The sequence below is a fragment of the Chenopodium album genome, chromosome 11 (assembly GCF_948465745.1).
Source record: "Chenopodium album chromosome 11, dcCheAlbu1.1, whole genome shotgun sequence".
In the NCBI taxonomy this organism is placed as follows: Eukaryota; Viridiplantae; Streptophyta; class Magnoliopsida; order Caryophyllales; family Amaranthaceae; genus Chenopodium; species Chenopodium album.
In genome coordinates this window covers 57,451,588-57,473,390 of record NC_137844.1, presented here as the reverse complement: position 1 = coordinate 57,473,390, position 21,803 = coordinate 57,451,588, and the positions used below count along the sequence as shown (strand labels likewise).

The window sequence follows — 21,803 nt, the reverse complement described above, 5'->3', positions numbered from 1 at the left end:
ATATAAGGAATCTAATAGTAAGTTAAATCTATTTAAAAATATTTTACTCTCTCCGTGTTTTTTTAAGTGTTACGGTTTGACCGGCACATAGTTTTAGGTAATTTAATTGACTTAAATAAAATACTAGGTAAGTGGGATAGTTGGAGTATTAAAAAAATTATAAAAGAAAGATAGTGGGGTTAATAGTTTATTGAAAAGTAATGAATGTGAGAGGAAAGATATCCCTACCTTATAAAAAGTACAAAAGAACTCTTATGAATAGTGTGATGACTTTTTTACCCCTAAAAATGTTTATTTATCCATATACCCTTTTATGTCATATTAACTCTTATGCTTTCGTATTTATTTCTCTATGCTTCTTTAGTCTTCCTTCCCTTCCAACTTCCAACCTTTTCCTCTCTTTTAAACCCCTCTTTCTTTCTCCTTCCTCCTTTACTTCCTTACTCTCTTTCTCTACTCCATTAAAGCGAAGTATTCCTCCATTAAAGCACCTACCGAGCTAAGCCACATGAAAAAGAGGAGGAGGAGGAGGAGGAGAAAATTGTTGAATTTAATGGCAAAACTATTTAATGTAAAAATAATCCTCTTCAAAGGGTAGGGGACGGAATAGTGGATATAACCCACTTTGTTACTATTTTCTTTATAACACACACACACACAAACCCACTAAATTTAATTACCTAATCATCTAATTAGACATTTTTTTTAATGTTTTTTTGTTAAATTTTTAGTTGTAACATCTTAACTTTCACACTTGTCAATACATAATTTCAATCTCTTGTATATCTAATTATAGACATATAAATAATCTAAAGATTAAATATTTAAAACATATATATAAATCGAAATGAATCTAATAAGATCCCACATGACTATTTTGCCCAACAAAAAAGTCAATAAAATAAAGATCAATTATTAAAAAAAAAATGAAAAATGCATATATTTTCAAGTGTTGCAACTAAAAGTGACGGATGATATATAATTGTATTTTATAACTCACAACAAAAGCCATATTACACCATAAAAAACTTACGACTAAAAAGTGAATAGTGTTTATATATTTTCAAGTGTTACATTTTTGTACCTATGAAAGGGTATGATTATCAACAATTTATTTCTTAGCATATGCGTTCAAAAGTCTACCCAATAAGTTTGGGGTGTCATGACAAGCTATTACAACTCGACCATAAACATCGATTATGTCGCGCGCAACGCGCGCGTAGGCTCCCCTAGTATTAAAAAAAGTAGTAGTGGGTTTGGGTGGGGACCATGAGAGGAGAGTAATATAATATTTTAATGTAGCTTTTTGCCAAAAAAGGACACGGCCGGATTTGGTAAGTGTAACACTTATTAAAACACGGAGGGAGTACATACTAATTACTTTTCATACATTACTCAAAAACTAGTTACTACTCCCTCCGTGCCCTTTTGATAGTCCCTTACGGGTATTTTTCACGGAAATTAATAAACATTAAGAATAGTAAAAGTACATTGAAAAGGTAAATTGACATTGAGTATATAAAAAAGTAGAGAGAGAAAGTAATAAAAGTACATGGAAAAACAAAATTTACATGACAAAGTTAAATTTGCACAAATATTGTTGCAAATTGGAGGGAATTTTGATAAAAGAATTAATATTAATGGTTGTTGGAAAAAGCAAATAGGGTAAATATTTTGGGATTAAAATTTGTCCAGGACTATCATTTGGGGACGGGAGAAGTATAATGAAAAAAAATCAAAATGTGTTCACTAATAACTACACAAAAAAAAATAAAATCTTGTTAGATTCGCTTTAATGTTTATTAACCACTCAAGTTGTGTCCCGTAAATGTTCTCTTTGAAAGTTTAATATTGGTGGATCCAACATTCTTAACATATACGGACAAGTCGGTTCAATTGGGCACCAGCCCAAGTATTAATTTTAAGTTTTTGGTACCAAAAAAAAAAAAAAGGATAGAGAATCCGTTACAGTTATCTTAGCGCAATCGTTCACCCACACACTTCAAGATGGAACTACAGGCTCTACTTCCCAGTTTCCGGGCCCCACTTCACCGGAAACCGGCATTCCACCACCAATTCTCTCGCTTTCGCCGCCTCAATACGACGTCGGAACTTCAATCGCCGCCACAAGTCAACGGAAGAAGCTCAACTTCTGCGTCAATTCCGAGTCACAAAATCACCGTCCATGACCGGCAACGCGGATTAACTCACGAGTTCTTAGTTCCCGAGGTAGTTCACTAACCTAAAAATCCATAATCAACAAAATTGAACTAAAAAAATAAATTATTATTGGATTTCTATTTATTTTGTGAATTTAATTTTGAAGGATCAATATATATTGCATACTGCAGAAGATCAGGATATTAAGCTTCCCTTCGCTTGCAGGCACGGTATTGTGTTTTATTCTTTTTTTTTTTTTTTTTTTTTTTTTACGAAAGTTGAGTAAAATAAATAAATATTTTGAGTGAAATAAATAAATAAATAAATTATATTGTTCATAGTAGCTTTCATGTGATTCTCTGGAAATGAGTGTGAAGTTGTGAACTAAATGAAGCTATTAAGAAGAACATTCGGCCTAAAGTAAACATTAGTCATGTGATTTTGTCACAAGTACCATTCAAGTCTTATACTTCGTAATTAGCCCTAGAGTTGCGCACGCGCTGTAATTCTGTTTATGTGTATCAGTGTTTGTCATATTGGGATAGATTGTCTTTGACATAAGCAGCTGTTAACTTTTGCTTTGATTAGATGAAGTAATGAATTACTGTGTCGTTTCAGTTGAGAACATGAGACCTCAAGAGAGAAAAAAAAAAACACATCCAGAGACCCGTTGCCAATAAATTAACACTTTTGTCACACTTGTGGGAATTGTCTTGTCCAATTGATTGGACATTAAGATCTTGTTTGGTAAAGAGATTATTGGAAAGTTTTTAGCTTATTCAGCACTTTTAGAGGTTTGACCATTTTAAAAAAGCTAAATTGGGTGTTCGGTAAAGAGTTTATTATGAGAGCTTTTTGGGCTCACAAAACTCTTTTAGAAAAAGCTCATTGTAAGACTTTTTTAAAATTAGCTTATTGAACTATTTGCTTTTTGTGTATTAAATACACTGAAACAGCTAACAATAAACAACAAATTACTAAACTCTTTTACACAATTAGTTATTTTCAACCAACTAGTCAAAAATTTATATAACTAGCTAGTCAAACCAGTTAATATATTAACCGGCTAACAGCTAATTACCAAACAAGGTTTAAAGCTAGTTGAGCATTTGACAAAGTTGGTAAATAAGGGCATAAGGCTTTATAGTTGTTGATTATTCCATGCCAAATGCATGTAATAAACTGTTTGTCATGGAGATTTTACGGTAAATAATTCATCAAATGTATAAACTTTACTCATTTCAAGATCATACTTCATTACTATTTGTGCATTACTAATCTTCACTGGATGGGCAACCTCCATTGTGGCAATGTAATGTTCAATGAAAAACCATGCTGTAGCATAAAAAATGTGTGTGCCGTGTTGGATTGCAGACTAATTGGGAATCTATAAAAGCAAGGAGTCAAAATGCAACTATTCTTGTATTCTTCTATGCAAATGTTTAAAGGCCATCTACTAGAAGTTTATGTAGTTGTTACTACTTAATCAATGAACTAGGCTATGTGAACGAGGGAGTGTTAACAGTACTTCCACTTTTTATGCTTCCCTAAGGTTAAGTTATTGTTCTCATTTTACATTCTTGTTTGCCTTGCAAAACCTTCAATTTAATTGAGATCTATCCTTTCCTTATTAAGTACAGAGTACTCCGTATCTTTTAAGGTTAAGCACATATGTTAAGAATTTTTTAGTTATTGCTGCATGAATTCATGACTAATAAGTAATGTCACACAGTAATTTGAATTGAAAACATTTTATGCGTTGATATTTTAAAAGACAAAACATAAAAATAAGAAAATCCAAAAACTAGTTAAGTGAATAGGTAATTAAAGATGGAGGGAGGAATGTCTTGGTCATTGTACTCAACATATTCTTTTTGAGCAAGCCTTGAATAAAACTAGTGAACCGTAAGATTGAGGTGATATTTTAATGAGGTATGGTATAATGTGTGACCTCACAGTCCTACATAAGACTGGCTGAAGATTATAAATGAAGCAGGGAGCACTACTTGAGGTGCCTAATTATAGTTTGATCTTATACAAGAATCCTTTCTTATTCTATATATATAGGATTAGATTATAGTAGAAGGGTTTTACAGTTTATACACACATTTATCAAATACTTCTGTTGCAGGTTGTTGTACTAGCTGTGCTGTCCGTGTCAAATCTGGACAACTCCGTCAACCTGAGGCACTTGGAATATCTGCTGAATTAAAATCTCAGGTAGTATGTCAAGCTAAGACAAGTTTATTGCTGTACACTTGTACATCTGTCTGTGTGGATTTTCACGTCAACGTCACTGACTGAATACATTGAACCCATGACAAGCTGTAGGCTTTCTATATAAGTGGAAATTTAGTAGGTGAAAAACTTATATATTGAAGGTGTTATATATCTGGTAAACCGTAAAATCATTGTCAGGGTATAAGTTTGACGTGGAGATATGGATCTTTTGACTGATAAGAAGCCATAAAATTACTACTTTATATGAAAGAATCCCAATCAATTTCTGAATAGTTGCTTTTAATCATATTCTGATGGCTTTGTGAGAAGCAGGGTTGATACTTGATAGGATATATTATACTTATTTTTGACTTAATGAATTCAGCTAGTATATTATTTTTTGGCTTAGGACAGAGATAGTATTAGAAGCTTCAAGCTTAACTCTTAACTTCCTGATTGAGTTTATGAGGCTACGTTGGAATTTTATGACAAACCCGTCAGTAACTTGTGTGTTACTCACTGTCATTAAGCCGAAAGAATGAGTTGCTTTTGGATCGTTCATACTTTCCTCCTTTTGTCTCAGGGCTATGCACTACTTTGTGTGGGCTTCCCATCATCCGATCTTGAAGTAGAAACACAGGACGAGGATGAGGTAATGGGCAATATTTCAGGAAGGCTATACTTTCCATTCTTTGTCCTTCCATTTCTTACTTGTAATTGTCCTTTTTTTCTTGTAACTATCCATTTTACTTCCACATTTCTCACCCACTTGTACAATTTTATATGTAAACCAAGTGTTAACAGGGATGTTTATATTTTGTATTGGTAGCTTTAGGCTTCATGCTTGTTCTTGGTAATTACTGAGACAGATTGGACTGAAATATATATCATAACTGCAGGTATATTGGCTTCAGTTTGGGAGATATTTTGCCCGTGGTCCAATTGTAAGTTGTCAAATATAATCCATTATTACATTGTCGTATACTTGGGGGTGTGGTGGGGTAGAGATGTAAAGCCATAATGGTGGTAGTGATCCTCAACTTTCTACAGCTCGATAATGCTCCTCTTGAATCATGTGCAGGAAAGGGATGATTATGCATTGGAGTTGGCCTTGGCTGATGAATAGAAGGGGTCCTAGTCTCCTCTGGGCTGTCGACATTCCTCAAGTATTAATTCCCTTATCAGCTTGCAGGTGTGTGATATCATCTGACCATCAGTTCAGCAAGTTCACATAAATGCTTAGAGACTTCATACTATCAATATTGTATGTGTGTAATGATAAGGAATTCATGTCTTGCTGTCTCCCGTGCATAAAAGAAAATCCATATTTAGAAGTACTTTTCCCACAACAGATTATTCTGATGTAATCCATGTGTAACTTATAAGTGCATGTTCTGCTCTTATTTTAAGTGCTTAATGACAATCGCAATTACAATTGTTCAGATTTGCATCACATTGTTTTATTTCGTACTCATCTCTATGTTTTCTTTTGTTTGTCCCATTTTGGAATCTTGAAATAATCTGATGGAAATAGATTCTAGTAATTTATTACGTATTACATAGTAAACAAAAATATAGATACTAGCGTTTCCTATGCTGCATCGCAAATCATAAACATGTCTTAATATTGTACTCCCTCCATATTTTTTTTTCCCTGTCCATTTGAAATCTCAATGTTACAGTAGTAAAGGAATTGGGAAGACTAGGAACATCATTCCTTGGAGCCTTCTTCCTTCTTCTTTTCATCCTTTGATCCCTCCTTAAATTGAACCTAGTCTTGAAATGGATGTAAGTTGTTGGAGATCACAGTGGTGACATTAGTAGAGACATTGTTCTCTCTATGCAAGAGTGAATCTCTCCATGGAAAAGTTACATTTAAAATTGCTTCAGAAGACACTTCCTCGTTCAAACACTCGGCGTCTTAAGCCTCTTCTCAAACTTATGAGGATTGTACTTGGCTGCATAAATTAAGTCTTTCATAGTCTCCCGGAACTTATTCATCTCCTTCAAACTCAAAGATTTTCTATAACACTTTCACATTTCTGGGATCAAATTCCAACACAAAAGACCAGACCTCCATTACTAGAGCAAACATGTCAAGCTTATATACTCTAGAACACAAAGCAAGGTTAAACTTCAGGGAAGTGGCAAGCTCACAGAAAAAGGTTTCCTCATCCTTACTACCCAATAAAGCAAAACATAAGATTTTGGTGGTTGTAATATAAAATGACAAAGTTTTATCAAACAAATTTGCTTAGAAAATAGATTACTTTCGTCTTTCAAATTCATGCACCATGGGTAAAATATCTTCAGGATCCAAAATTACCAAATAATTTCGAATTCTAACCCCTAAGACATTAAAGCCCCAAACTACAGAAAAAGAATAGAGATTAGCATTGGTGTCAAATACCTTGTATGTAATTTCTATGCATAGGCACACGGCCAAGCCACTAGTACGTAAGGCTTGACGCTGCCCTGCTCATAGAATGACATGCATAATAATTTTAAAAAATTAATTGAAAACTAAAATGACACGACTTTAATTAAAGAACGGTCTTATTCATGTTAAAGCTACAAGTCTCCAACTATTTCCATAATGAATTAATAATGTTACTTGTACACTTGTACAAAGTACAAATTATGATACAGACACATAGCACATAGGTATATAACTATATATGTAGAAAACTATTTAATTACATCAAGTACAATTGTACAATTGTACAATCACAATCCTCTATCATCACACAATCATTCACCATTTACACTTGTAAAGTAGTAAGAAGATATGATTGTAAAAAAGAAAATGAACTTTTCAAAAAGCATTTTAAAAAAAATGAGAGTAATGCCAATTAAGTGCCGTATGTACTGAAAAGGACTGAACCGCTAAATAAATGTTAAAAATAACTAAGTACACAAAAATGACTTGGCGGGAGATACCAAATAATTTCATTACATTATTAACATTTTTTTTAAAGGGTAATTGCAGCTCTTATAATCATTTAATATAATTCCTTTTTTAGTATTCCCTCCGTCCCCAAAACTTTGATCCTTTTGGGTTGATTTCGCGTTTATTAACAAACTTAAATAAAAAGAAATAAAAACCTATTAGAAAGATAAATTTATACGGGGTTTGTAAAAAAGTAGAGAGATAAAATATTAAAAATACATGAAAAAACAAAATTTTATATGGAAAAGCTAATTTTGCACAAATATTGTTGTAAATTAGTGGGTATTTTAATGCACATGGATCGATCATTTTGGGACTAAAATTAGGCCAAAAGGGTCGAAGTTTTGAGGACGGAGGGAGTATTAAGTTGGGAATTTATCAACAATTTACAAGTAAATCGGTGTAATAAATATTTATTAATTGTCAATTCTTTTTAATTTTAGTTTCTTATATGCATATTTTTTTTTTTTTTTTGAAAAGGAAAATGCTATATGATTCCAAAAAATACAGACTCAATTTCCAATAATTGAGGGGAAAAAAAAAAGCAAAGAGCACTCTTTAAAAAAGCAAAATGACATACACCAAAAGACATCCAACTGTTCCAAATAATATATAAAAAAAAAAATTAAAAAAAAAAAAGTTACAAAAAGTCATTTACAGTCTCAATAATAATATTTTTACACATTAATAATCCATTTAAATGCTAAATAGTACTTGACTATTATTATGTAGAGACTGAATCTAATGACATAATGTTCTAGAATTATCTAAAAAAAACATTGAATCTTCCAAAAAAAAATAATCAAGGGAAAAAGAATCACACGAGGGTAATAATGTCCATTCACTAGTCTTGGTCAAGGGAGAGGGAAAGTGTAGGGAACTTGGAACACCTCTTAGAGAGAGAAACCAAACAATCATCCTTAGGGCAAATAGTGGGACAGAAATTGAGACCATCGCAGCCGTCAGTACGGTGTCGTTTAAAGTCCATCAACGTGGCGAACATTGCGATGAACACCACGAGCAAGTTGAGCGCGTACTTTTGCCCTACGCATTGGTGAGCCCCCGCGCCAAACACTAAAAAATTCCTTTTGAATAGCTGCTCTTCCCTCCTTTCCTCGTTATAGAAACGGTCCGGGTCAAACCGGTCCGCTTCAGAAAACCCTTGAAAGGAAGACTCGTAAACAGATGGAAAGACAATTGTACCCTTAGGAATAGTATAATCCTCCGATATTTGAAATTTCTCGCACGCCACGTGTGGCACGAGCGTAGCGGGGGCGCGGTACCTCACAACCTCACGCGCCACCGCTTGCGTGTATTTCATTGAAATTAACTGATCTGGCGTAATAAACGAATTCAATTCAATATTCCATATTGACTCAACTTCTTCTCGGACCTTCTTGAGAACTTCCGGGTGTGAATCCAGCAATGCGACGGCCCACAATAGCGACGACGTCGACGCATCTTGCGCCGCAAATAAAAAGTCAAACACATGAGCACCGATCTCACGGTTGCTGCAATTCGGCGGCGGAGATTGCGACGGCTGCTCCATTTCTCTCTCCTCCCTCACCATCTCCTGCATCCAAAAATCAATCAAACACTCAGGCTCTTCATTCTTCTCCATCTTCTTCTTACTCTCCTCAACACAACCCGTAAGCGTTTCGACGAGTCGATCCACCGCGAGCCTCGCGTTTCGAAACGCAAAACCCGGGAAATCAAGTGGCAGAGCAATAACACCAACATTGAAGTAGTTGTAATCAACCTTAAACCTCTCACGCGCTTCTTTCCCTAAATACGGCCCGGCGAAAACATTCTGAGAAGTTTCAAGATTCATTTCTCTCGCCAACAGTCGCAGCCCAACCGGGCAATGCGAGTGATTTTCACTCCAAGATATGAGATGCTTGAGGATGACTACCTGCTGGATATTCGAGTAGGTAGCCAGCGCTTTCGGGGTGAAGTTGGGAGCTATCCGACGTCGAAGATCTTTGTGTTCTTGACCGTATAAATAGATCATGTTGTGCTCGCCAAATAGCTTCTTCCCAAATGGGTGGCCTACTAGCTGGAATGCATTAGGCCGGACATTGGCGAATATCTTGTGACTCATCTCGGAGTTTCGAATGAAAACGATGAACCTTCCGATTATGTAATTGACGGATATTCCGAGAGGGCTTGATTTGGCGTAGTCCGCTTGCTCGTCCCAGAACTTCTCCGGATCCCGAACTAACCCGACGACATTACCGAGAAATGGGAGCACCAAGGTTGGCCCTGGTAACCTTGATTTCTTCGTTAAGTACACGATTTGCTCGATTAGAATTATTAATGCAAGTAATGTTGCCAAATATGGAGCCGCTAACGTAAGAACACCCCAAATTTCAGATAAAATGTGGTAGTTCATGGCGGCGTGGGAAGAAGATGATGATAATATGTAAAACACCAACAAATTTATTTTGGTTGTTGGGTTAAATAGGTTTAGCTTTAGCCGTTTAGATACGGATTTTTACCTGTTAGGGCGTGTTCGACAATAATTTTTTTTGTGGGACAGTGTTGGGGTGTTGTCGACGGTTTTGAGAGGAGAAAAACAAGGGAAGGGGTGTTGAAATATTTTTGATTCAAATAGAGAATGTGAATTTGGGAGGGCACTTTTCATTTATTTATAATTATGAAAATAAAAACTTTAATTTAGGAATTTGGACCTTTCTCCTTCTCTCAATAAAGCTGTGGGAAGATGAAGGAGGATTAAGGAGAGAGAAAGTCAGAAGTTTTGAGCTGGAAACGTTTTTCAATGGAATGCCAAAGAAGAATGGTGACTTGACCGACCTTAATTAATTATTATAATTACGGAATAATATACACAAGCCTTCCTTTCGCTTGCTGGCACGGGCGCACGGTATTATTTTTAGTTTAATTGCTTGATTTTATATGAGTACGAATTTATTAACATTGTTATGTACTACGAAGTATTTTGTAATCCAGTTCATGTGTGCTATATTGGAATTAATAATCTTTGACATATGATGTTAGCTGTTCACTTACATTTGATTTGATGGCTTAATTAAGATTTTGTTCGAGTTAAAATCAACCTCACACGGCTCACAGAGTCATAGTACAAATGAGAATCGTCATTGACACTGAATTTGATCACATTTCTTGTTGAAATTCTTGTTTATTTTTTTTCATGTCAAATGCGTGAAATTAAGTGCTTGTCGTGAAATGTTATGGTACAAAGTAATATATAATCTAATATAGAAATTAATCATTTCCAGGTGATACTTCAATGCTGCATTTCACTAGATGAGGAAGTGTTAATAGTACTTCCAATTTCCATGTTTTTCAAAGTTAGACGTTTTTGTTCTCATTTTACCTACCTGATTGCTTTGCATTTCAGGATAATAAACCTAGTACTTGGTATTTAATTGACGTCTTTTCTATTTCTTAATTAAGTGAACTGTCTACATTAAGATTCTGTTAGTTGTTGCCTTGATATTCATTACTACTACTCTATAAGGTAATGTCACAGTCTTACATTGAATTGGTAACAAACTATTCATTGGTGCTTTAAAAGACTAAACACAATGAGATAAATTAAAAACACGTTTGGTGGATATGTTACTAAAGATGGAGTATTGTATTGGTCATTATTGTCTCATTACATTATATCTTAGAGATTGGTTTATTAATATGATGCCTCACTTTGGTAAGAAAATATAGCATTTTTTTAAAATTTGATTTATTATGCCTCACTTTGGTAAGAAATAAATTGGTTCTGTTGGAGATGTAGCTTAGCTTTTCTACATTTATATTGTACTTCCTTTATTGTCCCCTAAAACACTTTTATGTACTCCATACATTTTTAGCAATCTGGCCTTGTATAAATTGAGTGAACTATGAGATTAAGGTGATATATTCATATACGAATACTACGAATATATATGAGGTTTAAGTTTTATGTGTAACCTCACAGACCTAAACAAGATCAGCTAACTTAAATGAGACACATAGTGACTTACTTGACGTGTCTCATTCTATATACGTTGATTCTATTCAAGTAGCCTTTCTTTTTCTACTACGAATGTTTCTTTTAACTATAGGTATAGTTAAGGGGTTTGTGTACCCTTTTTTGTAATGATATGAGCTATTATGTTATTGATGGTATGTTGAGTTCCTTTTTTGTGTCCCCTTCTTTTCGGAAATTGTTGACATGGTTGGGATTTGGTTGAGGAGGGGTGCAAGCTCCATTGAACATTCTTAAGTACTTTAATCTCGGGTTATTATTGGATTTTTGGAACATTTTCCCCTGCTCATATCCTGTTCCTACCTATGAAGAATCAATGCAAATATGTTGCAATTGCAGCCTTGCTATTGACAAGCTCGATACTTTGTGCTGCAGGTTGCTGTACTAGCTATGCTGTCCGTGTCAAATCTGGACAACTCTGTCAACTTGATGCACTTGGAATATCTGCTTAATTAAAATCTCAGGTAGTTTGGGTCAAGCTATATTAAAGTTGATGCTTAATTAAAGTTGTGCATTAGAACATCTGTTTGATCAGCTATATTGAACTAGTGACAAGCAAGCTGAGGGTCTTCTAAATAGGTGGACATTTTAGTAGGTAATGAACTCAACAATCAAATGTATTATATTTCTAACAAAAATCATTCTCAGGGTACAAATTTGAGTTAAGATATGGATTTTGACTGATAAGAAAGCATAAATTTTTTATGAATGATTTCATGTAAGTACATAATTTTGGCACAATGAATTAGGCTAGAGTATAACGTATTGGATTGGGCCAGTTTGAAAACAAACTGAATGTTAGTAGCTCCTGTAAGCTATCCAGTATTCCTGTTTAACTTTCTAATAGACTTAAGGAGGCTACATTGGATCTATATGATGCATGTATTTTCTAGCATTTATCTATTTTATATCCTTATTCTTCCCTGCACTTGTGTAATCCTTGATTAAATTAAGTGTTCATAGTTTTTTATTTTCAAATTCTGTATTGGTAGCTTTAGGCTTCATATATGCTTATCTATGGTTGAAGCCTTAATAATGACTGAGGCTGAAAGATATATATATCATAAATTCATAATTGCAGGTGTAATGGCTTCACTTTGGGAGATATTTAGATAGCAGTTCAAAAGTTACATTCTCATATACTTGGAAAGATATGTGTGTGTGTGTGGGGGGGGGGGGGGGGGGGGGGGGGTGAGATGTTAATTAAGCTATAATGATGGTAGTGATCCTCAATTCTCTACAGCTCGATAATGCTCCTCGTGAATCATGTGCAGGAAATGGATGATTATGAATTGGAGTTGGCTTTAGATGATGAATAAACGAGGTCCTTATTTCCTCAGGGTTGAAGACATATTCCAGGCCATGAAGTATTGACTCACTTTTCAACTTTCAGGTGTGTATCTTCAGACCTTCAGTTCAGCAAGCTCACTTAACAGTTAACTGTCTAGAGTCTTTATACTATCAGGATTGTGTACTGATATTAGGAAGTCCCGTCTCTGTTGTGTAAAGAGAATCGAATTTAGGGGTTCTTTTTTTCTTCAATAGGTTATTCTGATGTAATCCATGTGTAGCTTATAAATGCATTTCCTACTCTTATTAAGTGCTTAATGATCACCGTAGAATAATTGTTCAGAATGAATTTGCAAGTCATTGCCCTGTTATCACATCTGCTGTTCTTAGTTTTCCCATTAACTTTGCATTTTGTGGTTACCTTATATAGGACTTTACATCATCTGCTAATCTGCACTTGATTTTGTGTCCGAGTAACATAGATCAATCGAGTACAAGTAGCAAAGTACATATGAGAGTAGAGTTGTTGCATTCTCTTAGACATTACCATTGATCCTTTTACTAATCCACAGTCCGTCATCATTACCATCTACCAAAACATTATACTAGTATTAAAGGTCGGAATAAAGAGTCTGAATAACATAGATCAAGTTTAGACACAATGATGTAAATTTCCAAACTGTTGTCTGTTATGAAATGGACACATTCTAGCTGAATTATTACAATGGAGTATTATCTGATAGTTGACTAAACAAGAGGAATTGGCTATTTCCAAATCTGCAACAAGATATGCAAGAATAAATTCAAGTCAAGTGGAAATTTTTTTCATGTCCTTATTGTGATAGAGCATTATCGGTCTAGAAAGGACTTTTTTGCGCTATTTTCGTAAGTGTAAGCTTGGTAGAGGAGGGCCTCACAAAATTTTGTCCTGCTTTTTGCTACATTTTCAGAGCTTTGTGGGTAAAATGACCTTTTTTTGGCAGTAATCTGGATGTTTCTTTCATTAAGTCCTTACCTCTCAATATATTTTCTACCCTTAAATATCTTGATTTGCTATCAGTGAGTAAATCTTGTTTTTAGTTTGTAAGACGGACTTGTTAGCCATTGTTTGAGTTATTGTAATATCAATGCTAACATTTTGACATACGGAGTACCTTATTTTATCCCTAAACTTTTTTGTAAGGTAAAAATAACAGAGACTTGGCAAAATTAATACATAATTCCTATGATTTAAAAAAGACTCATGATTTAAGAATGAACATAATAAGCTGATTTGATCGAAAATTTCATAATCCAGAACAAGGAGAATGGTGAGTTATTGATGGTGACTTTATTTAGCAACATAATACAAGTTAGAAAAATGAGTAGCATATATGTACACTATTAATAATAGCTAGAAACTGTTTCATACTATAATGTGCATGATGTATTAAGGATTGAACCCTAACGATGAGCTAGTTGAAGATTATTTTGTATTAAAGGAAGCTATAATCACACATCAAAGACAATACAAACCCATTGAAATTGAAGTTTCTTTCACACAGACTAACACCTTTTAACCTATCTTAATCTACCCTTTTACAAAACAGTATTAGCCATTAGGTGACGATAATCGCTTTATTTTTTTTCCTGGAAAAACCTCAAGGGAAAAACAGGAAAAGAATATTAACCTCTATATACTAGAAGATTTATGCCAATCCCCTTCATTTGGAGATTAAATTGCCGGATAATAATACAAATAAATTTGTACTCATAGTAGTTTTCTCCTTTTTTATCAGCTATTGTTGAACTTCTGTTCTGGAATACTTGCTGATGCCTGCATTTCATTTAGCAATTAAATCAAATCCACAATATATAAAAATAATTTTCCTCAAAATATAAATCATTGATTTTCAAATTATTACACCTTTTTATACTTGTCAATGTAAAGCTTTTAAGAGATTTATTTGTAAAAATCATTAAAATTTAATACGACATAGTTTGAAAGATATGTAATAGGAATATAACTTTAATACAAGGGGCATAATTGTTATTAGTAATTGTTGGTTTCTTAGCGACATAATGATTTGATGATTCATATATTATTGAAAGTAACATTTGAGGACGATGAGATTGTACAAACAACAACTAAACTGGAAGATTACAAATTTGTGCAAAAATTGGATAATCATATTAATGTGACATTGATGTTATGCTAACTAAGATTTAAATATATAATTAGAGGTGTAGTTCTTATCACAATATGACGGCATCATGACTTAAGGCTCACTCAAAAATAATTATCAAAATAAATAAAATAAGGGTGACTTATTTTCACCTAAAATTGACACTAAATATTTTTGTTTTCAAATTAATTTTCATCTATAGGATAAGATTGGAACAAATCAACAACAAGACTTCACATGTCATATGTTATGAGTAATCTAAAAAGTTGATTTGACTAGGAAAACTTGACATGATGCCATCAATCCATCATCTTGTGAGTTTGGAATTTGAGCTAGGTACACCAAAAAATTAATTTTGGCCAACATATTATAAGCTTTTTAATGCTCAACTTCTAATATTGATGTGTGCCAAAGTTAATTTATAGTGTGTTTAAATCATTTTCCCTTAAATTTATATTACGTACTATTCTTAACTTTTAATTTATCAAGAATCAAATCAAATAGTAGATTATGTTGTTTTGTTAAATCATTAATTAGACAAATTTATTTGGATTTAAACTCATTAATAGTCAGTATTTTTCTTTTTTCTTTTTCTGATTAGTTAGATTATAGTCTTAAAAGAAAACTTTATTAACTTTGTGTATCAATCTTAACTTCTGATAAACTAATACTCATACTTGTTGTGATGTATTGGCTTACATCATTTCTTTGATCGACATTTGAAAATAGCATATGAAGTCTCTTATTTGAAAAATCCTAGGCATCTTACATGAATCAAAATTTCATCTAATAATTATTTAGGATATGTAAGTCAATTCACATTGGATCCATAATTCCACAATTGATGGTGAAAAAGATAATATCCATAATTTGAATACTACAATCTACCAAGAAAAAAGAAGAGTATGATCACAATTTTGACGTCGTTGCTTATATAATTAATTTGACTCTCTAACCTCTTGCTTACAACCCCATTCATTTCAAACTTTCAATTACTAAGGGCCTGTTCTCTTACGTTGAAATTCAGTTCAGTTCAGTTCAATTCAACTGAGTTCAGTTCAGTTCAGCTCAATCCAGTTCAGTTCAGTTCAGTTCAGCTCCTAATTTCCTTCTCTTATAAAATATTCATTTCAGTTCAGCTGAGTTCAGTTCAGTTCAGTTCAGTCAATGAGAACAGGCCCTAATGCTAATTCGATAAATTCCAAAACCAACATGGTTGTGAAATCATTGCTCATTAACATTCATTGACACAACTCTTAAATTGCACGAGATTAAAAACTTATTACGAGTGTCTAGTTTCTACCTTACTAAAACTGTTAAATGAAAATTGTATTAACTTACCCCAACTGAAGTGACAAAATTACAAACCGCACATTTTACCGATCGTGCTCCATATTGGTACATCAATAGCATCCTACAATTCCCGCAATTCACATGTGCTACTTGATTTGCTACCAGGACAAAAAAATTACGATTTGCAATATTAATTTTTATTTCCATAATCCTGCAATTAACCAAGAAATAAAGATCAAATTATCAACTTAATTCAATTTTAATTTAAATTTACCTTCCAAAGCTAGATTAACGGTATGACAACAAGAACATTGTACGCTTGTTGCTCCTCGGATGTACATTAGTAGTGTGTGGCATCCGGCACATACTAGTTGGGCCATCTCTGTCCCTGTTTCATCAACTTATTTTCATCAATTCAACCCTGTACCCATATTGTATTCATACGTGTTCATGACACGTGGATAACTAATTTCCAAATTTATTATTTTCTCCCTTTTAAAAAAAAATTACTCCATATTAATTTCTCTTATGATACATTAATACATACTTCGTATTATACTATGGTCACTAGGAAAAGTTTTTTGCTCATTTGGTTACCAATTCAAATACTCTATCTGTTACATATTATTCGCAACAAAAGAATATTTTATGTCTTACAAGTAATACTCTTTGTTACGAGTAATATGTAACAGAGGGAGTATACTTTATACTTCGTTCCAATAAGTTGATGATATATATATATATTCAAAGTTTTAATACCAAGCAAAACTTGATTTGTGAAAAAGTTTGCATTTTACAACTAAAAGGTTTTCAAACCCTACTAGAGGCACTTTGGGTGGGGATTCCTTACCCTTCCCCCCCCCCCCCCCCCCCCCCCCAAAGTGCCTAGCCGCTAATCTAGGACGGGAGGACCTTTGAGATATTTTCAATCGGTAAACCTCTTCTCCTTACCAGCCAAAAAAAAAAATGTTCAAAGTTATAATGGAAAAAATATTTAAAAATTGCATCTATGCATCACATGGGTCAAGTTGAAAGTAGAACCTAATTTAAAATTGCTCATGAAATTAATCATTTAAAATATAACAAAGGAAAAAAAAAATAATTACCAGGGGGTGGGACAGCAGTAACAGCATTGCACACAGCACAACACACTGAAGTAGCTCCAGCAGGATATAGTAGAAGATTTCTGCATCCTGAGCATACTAATTGACTCTGTGCTCCTGCTCATCCATCATTCAACACTCATATTATCACAATATTTTCATATGCGCAATCCCAATTATTCTCATTTATATGTAAGGAAAACCATCACCACCTACTAGTCAAAGAAGCCGATATCAACTTCCTCTGTGAGATTTAGTTGTTACATTACCAGTTCAAATTCTATTATCATTCGAGTCTTAAATCTAGACAATGAAACAGATTTTCATAGTTTTTATTTATTTATTTTTTTCAAAGTATCTCATTATAATAATGAAAAGCTAATCTATAAAAGAATTTTTATATATAAAAAAAAAATCATTTCTATAAAAGAATTTCACATTGTTAAGTAAATAATTTTAAGTCAAAGAAATTACCATTTGCAGCAGGTGGAGTGAAAGGTACTGGGGGAGTTGGATATGGAGCAAGAGGAACTGGCATCCTTGGATTTCTTCCTCTATCTTTTCAACAAAAACAATTCCTCTCTTTTATTTGCTTTGATTCCTCAAGCAATTTCAATCTCAATTAAAAGAAGTTTGAATCACATTTTTACCTGCTAATTTTTCATCATGAATAAAAAAATAAGGCAAGGATTTTAATGAGGTTATATATGCATACATTTGGAATAATTTTCTAGAGAAAAAGTACACAAATTTTGCTTTTTAGGACATTTTCTCACCACAAAAACAATAAAGAAAAGGTGAAAGCTAGAAAAAATGTAGGGGTAGTAGTTTGGTGAATTACATAATTGCATATTTCACCAAACAACAAATAACAAAATGGCAGCTTTTTGTCCTGTAAAATGCCTAAGAAAGAGGCAACATGAATGGGAAGAAATGAAGAATGAGAGTGATGCATAGCACTTAGAAAAAGCAAACATATGTTTTGAGTCATAATAGCGCGGTTTGAACAAGTAATGTGACAACTGATTACAGACAGAAGTGTTGACAAGAACTAAGAAATTTTCATCATTATTTTCATGGGTAACTTCATGAGGAAAATTAAGACATACCCATCATCAAGAGTCATAAAGAATCAAGAACAGATTTTGGAGGTGTGGCAGCAGTGGGAGTTGAGTTGGTGTGGGGGCAAAAGCATAGCAGAGAACTGATGAAGTTATGGGAAGTGAAGGAGACAGGAAGGGGGATATAAGTGGGCAAGGGTCATATAGTGGGAGAGGGGGGGGGGGGGGGTGGGAGGGAGGAAGGGGAAAAAAGACGAGCGTAAAAAGGTGGGAGGGTGATCTGATATAAAAGGCGTTACTTTTCACATAACCTCGATAAGCTGTGTTATGTTGCTTCTTACCTAAATTCGCTACGTGGCAATGATTTGAAAAATGAACTATAATTTTCAAACTTTTATATCGGTAATCATTCTATTTCAAAGTCGAATTTTAATCAATACTATAATGATAAAAAAAAAATAAATAAAAAATAAAAAAAAATTAATTATGTTAACAAAAGTTGAAGTATGGCTAATTGTCTTTCTACTAGTCTAGTACGATTGATTTCATAATATGATTAAAAATCTATAATTATTCTAAATATTTTTGTTTATAGGGATTAAAAAAAAAGGTACAATTAAATGAATAAAGAAATTTTTAGAGATTTAATTAGTAGACTAGTGTATACATGCTAAGTGTTAGCTGTACTAGTTGACATCCATCTTTTTAATTACTTCAATTGAACATATTATTTGTATTGGTTGCATAAGAATCTACCTTGCTTATGTTTTAGGTAGCTTGTATACAATTTTAGGGTGCAAGGTAGCCATCAAATTGGAGCAATATTCTCAATCATCTTGCCTCCTTTTCGCTCGTATTGCCTTAACTACATAACGGATGAAGTAACTTGCCTTTTGCCTCCATTTTCCTTTTTAAAGTTCAGGGAACTTTGCCAATGTAGTTTTTTTTTTTTTATTTTTTTTTTTAAATGAATATAAATGTCAATTAGACCGTACTTTTTCTTAAGAAGCGAAGCACGTAATTTCTGATTTTCTAACCTACTAATTTCGACAAATAAATACACAATGTATTAAAATAAAAGGGACCACATCTATAATATATACGAAGTATATTAATGAGGCAAAGTAGTACAAAATCTATAGGTTTATTGGCCACCTCCTCCTCTCTTATTGGCCCACACCCTTTACAATACTGCCTCCATCAATAATCAATCAATCATCAATATAAACCTATACTAAAGGCGAAACCAGGAATGATACTTGTCATTTCCTGATTAAAAATTTTCCCGCCTTTTTTTTCCATTCCTTTTTAGTTTTTTGACAACATATTTAATTTAGTCCAATTATATTCAAACTTTTTTTTTTTTACATATATTCTAGGAAACTTTTAGTTACAATAATACTAACATTGATTAAAAATAATGTATTGGAATATATTGTTTTCCAAAATTGTTATATTATTATCAATATCAATTTTTTTTTCACCAACTTTTATCATTTGATAATAAAATTTATTTTAATTAAAAAAAGAAAAATCATTTTGGTAGCATACTTTGTATTAATCTTAAAATTATACGTAACATTTATAAGAACAAAATAAGTTTGTTATAGTATACTTTGTACACAACATATATAATTGGAAAATTATTTAATTATTCTAAACATTTATGTCATTATATAAAAAATAAAAACCCCTACTACTCACTAAAGATATATTTAAAAAGTTGATTATTGAATACTAATTATCCTAAAGTAAAACGAACTCAACTAAATTTTCATATTATGTCGATCAAAGTGTGTCAACAATTTAAGGACAAATGTATATGAGTTCGTATATGGGTACTAACCTAAGCTAATATTTTAATTTTCTTATATAAAACCTTATAGCTTCTAAGTTTCTATTACTATATTTATTTATTTATTTAAACAATCCAATTCAATAACCTTTACGTATTTAGTATTGGTATAAACTAATTAAAATTCAAGTTATTTTGTTACAAATAATTTTTTTGGATAAATTATCGTTGAATTAACACCATTATTTATTGTTTATTTGTTGTAAAATTTAATTATGACCGCGCACAGCATGAGATTTAACCTAGTTTCTCTATAATTACGTATATTACTAGCATTATGCGTAATAAATACATTTTTTTAGGCAAAATAAAGAATCAACTTATATGATTATACTAAAAGTATAATAAGTATGTGAAGTAGCTGAAATCAAGGATGATCAAGTTTAATTCACAACTACTACGTAAAATAAATTCTACAATAATAAATCCAGTGCATAAAACAAATTAAAAGATTAAATTAATAAACTTAGTTCGTGATAATTTAAGTAATTGTACTTTATAAGTGAATTTCAATTGATTGAAAATCTTCCCCCATATGTCCATACTTCATACCTAATTGACAACCTAGCAATCTTCAATTAAATACAACTGTAAGGTTTTAATTTCTTGTTAGATGGTAAGATGGTTTTAAATACAACTATATGTATATATACTAGTATATATTAATAAGGTAATCATATATGTAGCCCTTAGGGCTATATATAAACATTAAATATACTTCCTAAAATGGAATTAAGTTAGGAATTCTTGATAAAATCATGCGTAAAACGGTGTAATTAATGTTACTTTATCCTCAATATTTCCTTTTTTAGCTTCTTATACATAGCATTTAGGGCTATGTTTATCATTTTCCATATTAATATATATAATTGTAAGTGTAAATTGGTTTTAAATACAACTATATGTATATATACTCGTATATATTAATATATATAATTCTAAGTGTAAACGATGTCAGATATAACTTCAACGTACATTGCCAGCCAACAATTTCTACTAATGGTGGTGCTAGCTAGTGGTCCATACAAATACAAGTATATCTATTAATATGCTAATGTTCATAATATAGCTAGTTTGTTTAAGATTGCATCTCATTACTAGGGGTGCTTATCGAGTGAGTCGATCACGAGTTGAGGGGTGCTCGACTCAACTCGAAAACTTTTTACATGTGCTCAACTCGTGCTCGCTAAAGTTTCGAGCAAATAAAACCTGCTCGACTCGTGCTCATTAAAGTTTCAAGTCGAGTCGAGTAGCTCACAATCTGCTCGTTAAAATTTTGGTCCTTCTATTATTATATGCCTTTATTTATTTTTTGTTCAATTTATATTGTTTTCCTTATTATATATATAGATTTTATTAAAAATTTACTTTTTCTTTTTTTATGATATAAATTAAGGCTTAATAAGTGTCAAATTTGTTTAAAGATAGTAACTTTGTTTGTAAATTCTATATTAATATTATATTATCGAGTTGCTCACGAGCTTATCGAGTCGAGTTAGAGCTTGCTCAAATCGTGCTCGTTAACATCTCGAGTCGAGTCGAGTTTTGACCGAGCGTTGACCGAGTCGAGTACGAATTGTTCGCGAGCTGCTCAACTCAATTAACACCCCTACTCCCTACTCATTATATGGTTACTACAAAGTACTCTTGTATATATATGCACATAAGTTACAAATAGGGCACTATTATTGGTTGTC

General features: G+C 32.7%; 3 protein-coding genes across 4 annotated transcripts; 1 reads left to right on the top strand and 2 right to left on the bottom strand.

The window, feature by feature from the left end:
• The first annotated feature begins 1,927 nt into the window (after window positions 1-1,927).
• LOC145569383 (ferredoxin C 2, chloroplastic-like) lies at window positions 1,928-5,833 on the top strand. Its single transcript, XM_081628730.1, has 6 exons — window positions 1,928-2,229; window positions 2,327-2,390; window positions 4,292-4,380; window positions 4,964-5,032; window positions 5,280-5,324; window positions 5,462-5,833. The coding sequence occupies exons 1-6, from the start codon at window positions 2,008-2,010 to the stop codon at window positions 5,504-5,506; spliced, it is 534 nt and encodes a 177-aa protein (XP_081484856.1). The 5' UTR covers window positions 1,928-2,007; the 3' UTR covers window positions 5,507-5,833.
• A 2,011-nt stretch (window positions 5,834-7,844) lies between these two features.
• On the bottom strand, window positions 7,845-10,093 carry LOC145569382 (cytochrome P450 710A11-like). The gene has a single exon (XM_081628729.1). It carries the CDS (start codon window positions 9,720-9,722, stop codon window positions 8,175-8,177), a length of 1,548 nt encoding a protein of 515 aa, XP_081484855.1. The 5' UTR covers window positions 9,723-10,093; the 3' UTR covers window positions 7,845-8,174.
• Window positions 10,094-14,079: 3,986 nt separating this feature from the next.
• On the bottom strand, window positions 14,080-18,454 carry LOC145567903 (protein LOL1). 2 transcript variants are annotated; one of them, XM_081627323.1, is made up of 6 exons: window positions 18,300-18,454; window positions 17,665-17,843; window positions 17,194-17,307; window positions 16,362-16,475; window positions 16,136-16,245; window positions 14,080-14,445 (listed from the first exon to the last, which is right to left on the bottom strand). In XM_081627323.1, the coding sequence occupies exons 2-6, from the start codon at window positions 17,726-17,728 to the stop codon at window positions 14,404-14,406; spliced, it is 444 nt and encodes a 147-aa protein (XP_081483449.1). In that variant the 5' UTR covers window positions 17,729-17,843; window positions 18,300-18,454; the 3' UTR covers window positions 14,080-14,403. The 2 variants fall into 2 exon arrangements, with proteins under 2 accessions (XP_081483449.1, XP_081483450.1); XM_081627324.1 differs by having other exon boundaries at window positions 17,665-17,840; window positions 18,300-18,453.
• Between the last annotated feature and the right edge of the window lie 3,349 nt (window positions 18,455-21,803).

What these genes read in the sequence shown, in the direction of transcription:
- LOC145569383 (XM_081628730.1), top strand. Translation starts at nt 2,008, where the DNA reads ATGGAACTACAGGCTCTACTTCCCAGTTTCCGGGCCCCACTTCACCGG. An exon ending in CTGCTGAATTAAAATCTCAG is followed by an intron (nt 4,381 to 4,963) that starts GTAGTATGTCAA and finishes CTTTTGTCTCAG; the next exon opens with GGCTATGCACTACTTTGTGT. An exon ending in AAACACAGGACGAGGATGAG is followed by an intron (nt 5,033 to 5,279) that starts GTAATGGGCAAT and finishes TCATAACTGCAG; the next exon opens with GTATATTGGCTTCAGTTTGG.
- LOC145569382 (XM_081628729.1), bottom strand. Translation starts at nt 9,722, where the DNA reads ATGAACTACCACATTTTATCTGAAATTTGGGGTGTTCTTACGTTAGCG.
- LOC145567903 (XM_081627323.1), bottom strand. Translation starts at nt 17,728, where the DNA reads ATGCCAGTTCCTCTTGCTCCATATCCAACTCCCCCAGTACCTTTCACT. An exon ending in TACTGCTGTCCCACCCCCTG is followed by an intron (nt 16,476 to 17,193) that starts GTAATTATTTTT and finishes TTGATGAAACAG; the next exon opens with GGACAGAGATGGCCCAACTA. An exon ending in ATTTTGTCACTTCAGTTGGG is followed by an intron (nt 14,446 to 16,135) that starts GTAAGTTAATAC and finishes AATGAAATGCAG; the next exon opens with GCATCAGCAAGTATTCCAGA.